We start from the raw sequence: 12,775 nt of genomic DNA, 5'->3' as shown, positions 1-12,775 counted from the left end.
TCACAGAATTTTCCAGAGTGGCCACTGGTAGTTGGTTTACTCAGACCACAGAAGGTTCTGATTAAAATTCTAAGTATCTGAAATAAGGAGATCATGACCCAATGTTCTCATCTGAGAGCCTAGTTACTGTCATGTTAAGGATCAAAATGATTAATCACTTATGGATTAACCCACCAACTTCTGAGATAGTTGACCGCATGGGTCAAACCACACAACTGACTCCCTCTGTCATAAGTGGGTATCACGTCAAGTTAGTACCTAACAAACTGGAGCAGATGGTGCTTGTGGGGCTGGAAACATGATTTTTGTGCAGGTTCCACTCTAACAGCAATTTCATGGAGGCCCCAGTTTTTCTGACTTTTAGGGGAGCAGGAACTCATCCATGTTAATCAAACCCCACCAGACTTCCCATCTGCCTTATCTTTATCACCCTTCGGAGGTCCCAACAGACAAGTGGTAGGAAAAAGGAAGGAAAAAAAAAGTCTGCCCGATAATAAATCATTGTTGGCAAGTTTAAATGCTTGAGTCATAGTCTAAGGAATATAACTGACATCTCTTGTAGCACAAATCCTCAAAAGCCGCCTGCGGCCAAGGCCATTAATATGACCCAGCCTGTCCCAGGAGAGATGCTCGGAAGAGAAAAGGGCAGGGAAGGCTCTGGGAGAAAGCAGTTCTGTGAATCTGGACTCCCAGCTAGAAAGGCGCTTTAGGAGAGCGTGGCGGTGGCCAAGCCCAGTCTATCCCAGACAGAGAGAAGGAGCAGGAGAAGCTGAGGCAGAGGAGCCAGCTCGAGGACGCAAATACAGGAGAAAGATTAGCATCAAGGCTGGGACTGGCTGATAGTGGGGACTGGGGCAGGGGTTTGGAAAGGCAGCAGGGAATAGGCAAGACTCTGTATACACCCTCTCTGAGTGCAGTGAACAGGAAGCAAGTTGGCTTGTCATTCCTCTAACATGCCATGCAGTAGCTTACTGCCTCCTCTGACATCAGACACTTGGGCAGGACTATATACTGCCTCTCCCAGAGGACTTGTTCATGAAGGGAGGTGCACTCATGTCCACACGGGCAGCACAAGCACAATCTCTGGCACTTACTGGGTACTCAGCAGATGCACGTTAAGTGAAAAATAGACCAGCAGAAGAAATGGAAGATACAGTCTTAGCCTGGAGATAGACTTGTGTTTCAGCTAAGGTCTGGTGTGAATTAGACTTTATGAAAATCCCGCTGGCACCCAAATACTTCCTCTGCCTGCTGACTTGTCTAATACGCACCATTCCCAGGTATGTAGGTAGAAGTTTGGGAGAGACTGGAAACATCCAATTCGATTAGGAAGATAGTAGATTAAAGAAAATAATAATGAAGTATGGCTGAGAAAGGACGGAGGTAGAGGTGGGAGGGGTTCGTTCTGAACAACTTAAGGCTTTATGTGGAAGGTGTAAATTAGATGCAAAATGGAGAGGCCAAAACTAACATTAATTGCTTGTTCTTTGCCAGTTTCCTTGCCGGGGGCTTTCCCTGCATTATCTCACGTATTCTTCACAACAATAGAGCCTGGCATGCAACAAAGTTCTGTTTAACAAGTGTGGAATCTGGGGGTTCCAAGAGTGGGGGTTCCAGAGCAGGCAAGGAAGGAAGCCAGCCAGGACCTCAACAGAATCTATTCATCCTCCACACACTCCACACTGTCACTGGATGAAGCGGGGCAAGGGTTCCTCTTACTGGGAGGGCAGAATGACGACATGTGTTTTATAAATTACCACTAGGAAAGAAAGTTCAGTGGGAAGCGGGACGTGGGGCTTGCACATCCCTACATAAGCACATCCCTAGACGACTACTTACCTGAAGATTTTATCGGAAGGCTGTTCTCCCAAAACCAGGTCAAAGCCTCGCTGAAATATTGTGTAAGGCCAAGGCCTGAAAGGAGAAACAGCACGCAATTAAAGTCAATCAACAAACACTCCCCGAATGTCCACTCTGTGCCTAGTGCCATGCCAAGGCTCTGGAGACCCAAAGATAGAGGAGACCTCGTCCCGGTTCTCAAGAATCCCACTAACGTGAGCTCACAAGACACAGAATGCTGGAACTCAGTTAAGAACAGTGTCAGTGCAAAAATCACTGACCCACCAGCAAAGTGGAATTTAACAGACATGACAATTGGAACTCCGAAGAAAGAAAAATTATAATAATGTCATAGCCAGAATTTATGGCCCTTCAGACATAGATTTAACAGATCTTTAGCTTTGTCTCACTGAAGAAAGAGGGGGAGTATGATTTCTTGGAAAGAAAAAGCCTCCGGAATCAGACAGTTCAAACTCTGTTCTGCTGTTGAGTCAGCTGTTTGCCTTTGGGTGATTATTTGCCTTGTTGAGTCTAATTTTATCACTTGTAAAAATAGGATTGTTAATAGCGGCTTCATAGACATCGTGAAGATGAAGCAAACCTTTTAGGCCAAAGCCACAGCTTATATGGGGTTCTCATCATGCTCTCTTTCCCTCAAAATGACTTGAAGGTTCTGGGTTTTTGACAGGTTCCAGATGGTTTTAATCATTACAATGTCACTCATTCAACCAGAAACAACCATGGTATTTTTGAATATAACTTAACTATCTTCCCTGGTGGCTCAGACAGTAAATAATCTGCCTGCAAGGTGGGAGACTCAATCCTTGGGTTGGAACAATCCCCTGGAGAAGGAAATGGCAACCCAGTCCAGTATTCTTGCCTGGGAAATCCCATGGACAGAGGAGCCTGGCAGGCTATAGTCCACGGGGTCGCAAAGAGTCAGACACGACTGAGCGACTAACACTTTCTTTTCTCCAGTCTCTCTAGTGAGCGGGCTTCCCAGGTGGAGCCTGTAGTAAATAATTCGTTTGCCAAAGGCAGGAGACTAAGAGACGAGGATTCAAGCACTAAGCAACTAAGCACGCACAGACACTCTAGCATTTGGATGTCGCATATACCTGAAACTACCAAAACTATTTCTTTTCAATGGCATATATTTCTTTGCTAACCCAGATTTCCAACTCCTAAATTTTTACTCCTTCAGGAAAGACTTTAAAGCCCAGCCTTGTGTGGATACTAGGTGTGGTATGCAGAGTGAACTGGGCCCTTGGTTTCACGGAATGTACAGTCTTCATGTATAACCAATCATACAGTCTCCATGTATAACTATCATACCAACCCAATAACCCAACTACTGAGGATTTTCCTGCAGACATGCCTTTGGCTTTCAAGGACTACAGAAAGTCAGGAAAATAAATTGACATAATTATTTGGGACTAAATCCAACACTAGGAATTAACCTAGTTGTCAATGGTGGCAACAATAGAGGGCATTGAGGGAAAATTTAGGGCAGTTGCTCTTGAATGACACAATGACTGCAGGGTATTACTGGCATTTAGTGTGTGCAAGTCGCTCGGTAGTATCCGACTCTTGGCAACCCCATGGACTATACAGTCGGTGGAATTCTCTAGGCCAGAATACTGGAATGGGGAGCCTATTCCTACTCCAGGGGATCTTCCCAACCCAGGGATCGAACCCAGGTCTCCCACATTGCAGGCGGATTCTTTAAGCTGAGGCATAAGGAAAGCCCAAGAATACTGGAGTGGGTAGCCTATCCCTTCTCCAGTGGATCTTCCTGACCCAAGATCTTCCTGACTCAGCAGATCTTCTGACCCAGGAATCAACCCAGGGTCTCCTGCATTGCAGGCGAACTCTTTAGAAGGCATTTAGAAGGCTAGAATAATGCAGGGTTCAGGACAGCCCTGCACGACAAAAAATTCCCCCAGGCCCTGCAACCTTTTGAATGTCTTGCTGCACATTTACATAGGTAAAAACCTGATTATTATTATCTCAGCCTAGATGCTAACTCCATTTACCCACAAGCACAAAGCAGCTTGTACTGTTTTAATATAAGATGAATTGCCTAGATGTATAACTACCATGTAAATTAAGAGATTATACAAGATGACTTGGAAATTTTACCAAGATTTGTTCATAATTTTGGAAAATCACATCATTGTTTGCAGTGCTGCTCATGGTCTTTGAGTCACCAATACAGCAATACAGCAATTGCTCTTATATATATTGTGTATTACATATTACTTCACATTTTATATTATGGGGACTCTCCATTAGGTGCAAATGTCTGTCAACTTTATTTCTCCTATTGTAATACTGCAGAGAATTTATACATTAAAATAGCTACATTACTATAAATTATTTATTATCACTTCTCTTTTAATTACTGTTACCACTTCACATTAAATTTTTATTTATTTAGACTTTATTATATATGATTTCATTTACAGATTATTAAAAATTTGTTAAATTTGTCATAAAATAGGGTGTTGGGTCTGATAGGGTTGAGACAACAACCTAACCCAACCAGCTAACCAATTAACTACTTGAAGGGGGTTGGTAGCTGCAAAGTGAGGCCACTGGAGTGGCTGGGATGAGTGCATTCCTTTTTTATGCTCACTATTTATAAACACTTTATTCCTGGAATTCAACTTAGAAATACCCTGAGGCAACTAGAATTGGCTCCAGAAGGTATCCAAACACCATACTATGAATAACCCCTGCATCAAATAAATAGCCCAAGTGTGTTTTTCATGTTTGTTTTGTTCATTAGTGGTAAACCCACAGAGTGGGGTTTGAATCTGATTCTTTTTTGCTGAACAATAAGTGTGACTTAAGAGCAGCTAAAAAATACGTACTAATTCAAGAAAAAGACTAAAAATTAGGAGAAAAAAATGTCCCATCTGATCCTAAATACCTAGAGAGGGCAATAAAAAGAGAAAAGGGACCTGCAACTTTATCTCTCCTTTGGACAAAATCATATTTTATTTACTATCAGTTGAATAATTTTAAACAACACACCTTTTGCCTTCAAGTCATCTCCAGTACTCAAAATGGGTATAATGTGTAATTAGAGTCAATTCTTGGCATGATTCCTGGGTTGTTTGAAAATATATTTTGAGGAGCCAAATTTTAGACTAGCATTGATTACAGTGTGGACAATTAACTACATAGAATAATATAAATAAACCTGTATTCCAGCCATAGGTAAAGAATCAGTGAGCCCAGAAACATTGATTAAGCACACACTGGTGTGCTATCAGAGTCAGGGCAAAGAGACTTACTGCTCTCAAGAGTCCTGAGTGTCAAGAAAGGCAACTCAGATGTGCCATCTGGACCCCACCCTGGTCACGGGGACAGGCAGCGGGACACAGTGGGCAGGACGTGGGTTCTGGCCTGCCTCTGCCAATTCCAGCTTAGCGATCAATTGCTGTGTGACCTTGACCAAGTCCCTTAATCATTCTGTGTCCCCATTTCCTCATCTGTGAAATGAGGCTGAGAGTAATAATTTTATCAACCTGGCAAGGCTGTCATGAGGTGGAACTAGTTACTATGATTAAAGTGTTCCAGTGTCCGACATTCAGTGAGTGCCATACAAGCATCTGTTGCTGCTTCTGCTGCTGCTAAGTCACTTCAGTCGTGTCCGACTCTGTGTGACCCCATAGACGGCAGCCGACCAGGCTCCCCCGTCCCTGGGATTCTCCAGGCAAGAACACTGGAGTGGGTTGCCATTTCCTTCTCCAATGTGTGAAAGTGAAAAGTGAAAGTGAAGTTGCTCAGTCGTGTCCAACCCATAGCGACCCCACGGACTGCAGCCTACCAGGCTCCTCCATCCATGGGATTTTCTAGGCAAGAGTACTGGAGTGGCTTGCCATTGCCTTCTCCGACAAGCATCTGTTACATAAGTGAAATGTACTAGTTACCTGAATCCAGTATAAATACTACAAAAAGGAGATTCCCAAATTTTTAATGAGGAAGCATCGTCTTCCCTTCAGAGGCAAACACAATACCATCCCAGGCTTTAACTCAGCTTGTAAATGTATTTCTGTTGTCTGGAGAGGAGCCAGTGATAAGTGTGGGAGATTAAACCCCGCTCCCACCTCCCACCTGGACCCCACTTCACGGGGACTCTACAGCACTGACCTGAGATGCAGAGAGAAGGGCACGCTGTGAGAGGGGAAGAGAAGTCAGAGAGTCTGCAAATTGCTTCAGCGAGGAAGGAAAAGAGAATTGACTATTTCCTTCCCATGAGTCAGGAATGATCTGTCAGGGAGATGGGGATTCTTATTTGATTTATTTAGCAAATATTTATGGAGGGCCTATTGTGTGTGAACTGTGATACTAGGCAACAGGAGCTGGCATAAAGAGATTCTTGATCTCAAAGGAATCTATAGTCTTTCTGAAGAAACACACGCACGCCCAGACAAATAGCAAGGAATGAGTAAAAAGGAGGAGATCACTCACCCTGGGCGCCCGGGGGGCTGGGTGTCGGCAGTGCGTAGCGGGATAGCAGAGGGGTGCCTGATGCGTGTGAGTGGAGAGGCCACAGGGGGCCCCGTGGGAAAAGGCAGGGTGAAGTGATGAAGTGTGTGTGCTCAGTCGCTCAGTCATGTCCAACTCTTTGCAGCCCCACAGACTGTAGCCTGCCAGGCTCCTCTGTCCATGGGATTTCTCCACCAAGTATACTGGAGTGGGTTGCCATTTCCTCCTCCAGGGGGCCTTCTTGACCCAAGAATCGAACCTAAGTCTTCTGACTCTCCTGCATTGGCAGGCAGATTCTTTACCATTGAGCCACCTGAGAATCCCTAAGTGATGAAGAGCTAGACCTTAAAGTCCTGAAAACACTTAGAGCTGAGTTACCTGAGACCAAATGAAAGAGGAAGAGGCCTTTGCATTAGGCTTTCTGCATGTGAGCCCAAGATACACACCCATCTCCAAGCTCAGCTGGAAGCTGCCACGGCAGGGCGGGGGGAGGGGGGCCCGGCAACAGACCTCAGTTCAGTTCAGTCATGTCCGACTCTTTGCGACCCCATGAATCACAGCACGCCAGGCCTCCCTGTCCATCACCAACTCCCGAAGTTCACTCAAACTCATGTCCATCGAGTCGGTGATGCCATCCAGCCATCTCATTCTCTGTCATCCCCTTCTCCTCCCGCCCCCAATCCTTCCCAGCATCAGAGTCTTTTCCAGTGAGTCAACTCTTTGCATGAGGTGGCCAAAGTATTACAGTTTCAGCTTCAGCATCAGTCCCTCCAATGAACACCCAGGATTGATCTCCTTTAGAGGCCCTAATAATTGTCCCTCTGCTCCATTTCTCACTCTGGCGGACCACTGTTTCACAATGGCTCATGCTCATGGTGGAGACTTGGCCTCTCGTAGCTCCAGCTCATGTCTTTACAAGTTCAGGCCACAGAGAGACACTGCCCATCCACGGAAAAAATAATCCGTGGAAGATCTGTTTGATCTATCTCAGATCAGATGAGGAATCCGGACCAGTCTCTGGGGCCAGGGGAGCAGAGGCATCTAAACAGCTTCAACTCTTATTCAATTTCCAGGGCTAGAGCTGGGAGGACAGGGAGTGTCAAACAAAACGATCACTTCCACCTCAGGTTCCATCTGCTCATGGGTGGCAAGAGCTCGGCCTCCCACCAGGAATGGGTGGCATTACAGAACAGACTACGCCGACATTAGTTTTGTGGAAAGAGTACCCACCTAGGAGCTCAAGGAGAGCGTCAGGCCGGATGCGGGGCAGGAGACTGAACACCATAGTTGGAAGAAAACCTGAGCCTTTTGACTCCAGCTTAGGAAATGTGGCCTGCAATATTCTCTGTCTTGCACTGGGCAACCCAGTCACATCTTGGTTTAGGAAGATTAGCAGAATTGGAAGTCAGAATAGACCTTGTTTGTTTGTTTGTCAATATCACTAGTCTGACAAATCAAGACCCTGAAGATGGTTCTCCTGTGTGGGCAGCTACAGATGGTCTAGATTCAGGGGCCTCTGAGGCCAGCACAGGAGCCATCTGGGGTTCGCTACCTCGAGTGGAATCATGATCTGACCACAGAGGAGACCCACTGTCACAGGAAGACATCAGCCACTGGGACACACGTGCAAACTGGATAGGCTGAGAGCTATTTGTAACCTCGTCTTTGCCTTTTCTTCTCTGCCCTGTCTCACATAATACCAAACAGTTTATACAGAGGTTTCGTTAAGCACTGGAAATTTCTAAGCTTTCAGTTTCCCTCCTGAATTCTTGCTCCTCTTTCCCAAGACACATCAGCTATCACAGGGTTTTTTCCTTTAGTTTTTATTCCTTCTGGTTAGGCCAGAAGTTGGTTGTGGCCTTGACTTGACTTGACGGGTTGCTCGGGCATTCCTTCCACCATGTAGCCTAGACCCAACTGCGTGAGTGGAATCCAGCATGGCCAGACTGATGGGATGCTCCTTTCGCATCCGTTCTCCTAGGGCAGAAGGGGATCACTCCTGCTCTGGATAAGAGTATTTTAAACTTTGCTTTTTAATTAAACGCTAGTCCCAGCTTTCTAGGCTTCCCAGGTAGCTCAGTCGGTAAAAAGACCCAGGTTTGATCCCTGAGTCGGGAAGGTCCCCTGGAGAAGGAAATGGCAATCCACTCCAGTATTCTTGCCTGGAAAATCCTATGGACAAGGATCCTGGCAGGCTACCGTCCATGGGGTCGCAAGAGTCAGACACTGCTTAGGGACTAAACCACCACCCAGCTTTCCACCTAACAGTGGCCCCGGAAGGGAACTTGTAGGTTTCTGGTGAGCACTGTCTGGTGATGGGCTTCCTTGTGGAGGGCTGAAGACTTATGACCTGAGAATGAATGAGGGGAGAGACACAAATGATAGATAGATGATAATAAACAGACATAAGACAGGTGAGGGGACAGAGAGTGAGAGAGAATACAGGTATGTACACATGTATGTATGGAGCTTCCCTGGTGGCTCACACGGTAAAGCGTCTGCCCACAATGCGGGAGATCTGGGTTCGATCCCTGGGTCGGGAAGATCCCGTGGAGAAGGAAATGGCAACCCACTCCAGTACTCTTGCCTGGAAAATTCCATGGACTGAGGAGACTGATAGGCTACAGTCCATGGACTCGCGAAGAGTCAGACGCGACTGAGCAACTTCACTTTCACTTTCATGTGGAGACACAGTTCAGTGTATGGAAAGAATGTTTCACCTGGAGGCAATGATGAAAGAGGCATTTCAGGATGGACTTTTAAAAACAAGAAGCTTCTTCTGAACTCATATATTCTTCTGCTGCTGCTGCTGCTAAGTCGCTTCCATCATGTCCAACTCTGTGTGACTCTATAGATGGCAGTCCGCCAGGCTCCCCCGTCCCTGGGATTCTCCAGGCAAGAACACTGGAGTGGGGTGCCATTTCCTTCTCCAGTACATGAAAGTGAAAAGTGAAAGTGAAGTTGCTCAGTCGTGTCCGACTCTTAGTGACACCATGGACTGCAGTCTACCAGGCTCCTCCGCCCATGGGATTTTCCAGGCAAGAGTACTGGAGTGGGATGCCATCACCTTCTCTGATATATTCTTCTACCTATCCTTAAAGAGATCATTTTACAAATGAAAATAATGTGTCCATAGTTAAATGAAAGCACATCCTTTTAAGCTTGCTTCTGGCCCACACTAGGCTAGATTTCCAGTGGAAGCATGGTTTCAAGGTTTCCCCTCAGCCAGTCACAGCACTTTGGGGTTTGGGTATAGGTTGTCATATCCATATGCAATGTGAGGGCTTTTGAGAAAAATATTCCTGTTCTTAACTACGTAAATGCATTTGCAAGGAAGGAGCAGTGAGATAAAGAGAATAGAGGTTTATTTTTTTAAAAGTTTCTGAGAAAAAGTAGTTTGAGAGATATCCAGGAGAAAAGGTGAAGAGAAAATTGGTAAAAATGAGTTTTCCAGCTATGCAGTTGGGTGAAACATTCCACACCTCAATTTACCATGATGATAAAATGAGATTATTATGTGCCACTATCTTCACATCAGCACCAATTCTGGGAGGAATAAGGGCTGGAATGGCTGATTTCTTGGATATCTGGTAAAGCTATAGCTTTATCAGAAGTTCAATGATAAGAATAATGATGTCTAGTGTTCCTATAGGACACTGAGGGCCTGGAGGCCTTTGCAGATGTTGTTTCTTTACCTGGAATTGTTTCCCTCTCTCATTTGTTTGGATAACTTACACTATTCTTTAATTCTAGCCTAAAAATTACTTCCCAAAATAGACCTTCCCCTCCAAGACTCGGTTATGTTCCCTTGTTATATAAAGCACCCTGCACTTTCCTTTATAAAACCTATAAATATAATCAATATGTTATATATTTAGTTAATATGGTCCCCTCATCAGATATAAAAGACTATCATCATCTTTGCCACATCCTCACTATCCACCGTAGAACCATCACACAGCAGGTACTTGGTAATGAACCAGACCACATTGCAAATGAGGTTTCGGGTTGGACAGATCCTGCATGAGGCACTCCACTGTCAGATAAGACTTAATTTTTTCAGCCTTGGTTTCTAAAGCTATAAAATGAGGATAAAATAGTACCTAGAGTCATTAAGTGAGCATGTATAGACTTCACACAGTGCTGGCCACACAGAACAAACTCAGTAAATATTATTGTTTTTTATAATTAATATCCCCATTTGGTAAATAGAAAATTCATGTCTAACATTACATTTTAAATATAAAGTGTGATGACAGGCTGTCTTTTCAAACTGTGTTATCTTTAAGCATGTAAATCTCATGTAAAGAAATATGAAATATTGGTGTGATTTTATTTATTACCTATTAATAGGTAAATGAGTTTACTTAGAGGTTTTTTTTTATGCAGAAAAATAACATACTTGTCAGTAACTAGCAAAGCAGCTGGAGTGTAACCATGGAGCCAGACTTAGTGGGGTTAAAACCCGGCACCGCGACTTGCTAACCTCATATCCTTGGTTAAGGTTATTGACTTTTGCCATCAGACAATCCGATCCACTTCCTCCTCTTGTTCCAGTCATGCCAACACCACCCCACCCCTACCTTCCCTCCACAATTCAGAGGCTGGCTCCCTTCACAATTTTTGGTGACTTCAGTAGCCATTAAAACCATCTTTCCAATTCTCAAACCATTCACTGCCTTGACTTTTCTTCTCAAACGAGCCTGTCCCCCACTCTCACTCCCATGATTATAGCCTAGACTGCCAATATCTGCAACCTCTCCTTGGTCACAGCTTCAAGAATCCCAGTATCTGACCATCACTTCCTGCCCTCCCAGTTCATTCCTCTTTTATCCACAGAATATTTTCTATCCATCTGAGCCTTCAAATCCATTCATCTAACCACCATTTTATTGACCCTCACCCACCTCACGTACCCTTTCCTCTTTCCTCAAATTAAATTCTGTGATGCATTATTGTAATCACCCTTTCAAGGAACCTCAACTCTCTCACCCGCCATTGCTTCTTCTCACTTGTCTGAAACACTCCAACACTGGTTAAACTCAATGACCCCGTGGCTTCCATGTCTGTGTTTGCACAAATGAATGTTGCTGGCAACCACGCTGATTGGTCTCCCTTTAAATCCTACACCACTGACCTCAAGCGGGCTCTGCATACTGCCTACGGATCATACTACATCTTCCTTGTCTGTTCTCCCTCCCACTCTCAACATCATTATCTCATACCTTCTTTTTCTCCTTATACCTCCAGCACCTCCTCCCCCATCCTTGCCCTCAGCTAATGGTCTGCTTCCTACATAATTGAGAAAACAGAGGCAGTCAGATTAAAAGCTGGCCCCACCACAGCCACCCACCCACCCGCTCCTGGGCCCAGTACTTGGCCCTCCTTCCAGTAATTAGGCAGAAACAGCTTGTGCTCCTGTCTAGAATAATCCCTTCTTGACTCACCCTTGGACTCCAAGCAATGAGATCTAAGGGGAGAAGCCCTAGATGGAAGTTACAAGTTCAACCCCCTTCTGCTATTATGACTTCAAGCAAGTGAGACTACCTTCCAGCCTCTGTTTCTTCAGATGCAGAGTGGGGATCCTGAGTTGAGCATACTTTACGCTGCTGACCAAACTGTGTATACATTTCAGATGCTTAACAATCTTCGATTTTTTGTTCTTAATCAACTTTATTTTTGCAGTATTTGCTCTTTTGCATGCGTGTGCTTGAGTTTTGCATACATGAGTTTGAGTAATCTCTGGCAATTGGTGATGGACAGGGAGGCCTGGTGTGCTGCAGTCTATGGGGTCTCAAAGAGTCAGACACGACTGAGTGACTGAACTGAATTGAACTGATATGTGTGCTTGTGTATGTTTAACATGTTATCTCATTTAAAGATAGAATGGTGGAAAACCGACACAGACCCTGCCTCTCTGGGGCTCAGTTTTCTTACTTATAAAATGGGATGACAATGTTGAGTCCTGCCCCAAAGCCACAGGTGCAAGGCAGTACACCAAGGCCACAGAAGCAGAGTCCAGAACCAAGGTCACCTCCGAAGCTGACTGAGCCTCTTTGTAATCTTGCCAAAACCCTCGCTGATCATCACTAACAATCTTCCTGACTTCCAGTTAGGCAAAGATGCCCACTCCAGTAAACACCCTATAGCACCCCGACCAATCACCTAACACCAACCTTCCAGCAGGAATTTTCTTTGTCTTGAGGCTATAAAAATTGGCTACTAACCCACGAAAACTGTCAACTCTCCTTGGTCTGTCAGGAGGTTGGCCCGCTGTGCTCACAATGCCCACTTATCTCTGTTTTTTGTTTTTAATAAACTCACTCCTTTCTGTAATATGCTATGTCTGGAAATTCTTTTCCAACCCACACTCGGACTGCCTCAACAAATAATAGTACCCACCTCACCAATTGAACAGGATTAAGCAATATAATAT

At 44.8% G+C, this 12,775-nt stretch overlaps 1 protein-coding gene across 1 annotated transcript in view; it reads right to left on the bottom strand.

Annotated features, from left to right (window-relative positions):
• Positions 1-12,775, bottom strand: part of ASTN1 (astrotactin 1) — a 366,450-nt gene that overhangs the window by 121,244 nt on the left and 232,431 nt on the right. Inside the window, exon 9 of the mRNA XM_055419198.2 lies at positions 1,840-1,914. Within this exon, the coding sequence (XP_055275173.2) occupies positions 1,840-1,914 (75 nt within the window). The remainder of the gene's footprint in view (positions 1-1,839; positions 1,915-12,775) is intronic.

This window comes from Moschus berezovskii, chromosome 17, assembly GCF_049115385.1.
Source record: "Moschus berezovskii isolate FMDL1 chromosome 17, NW_MosBer_1.0, whole genome shotgun sequence".
Taxonomy (NCBI): Eukaryota; Metazoa; Chordata; class Mammalia; order Artiodactyla; family Moschidae; genus Moschus; species Moschus berezovskii.
The sequence above is the reverse complement of the archived record's forward strand: the minus strand, read 5'-3'. Positions and strand labels throughout refer to the sequence as shown.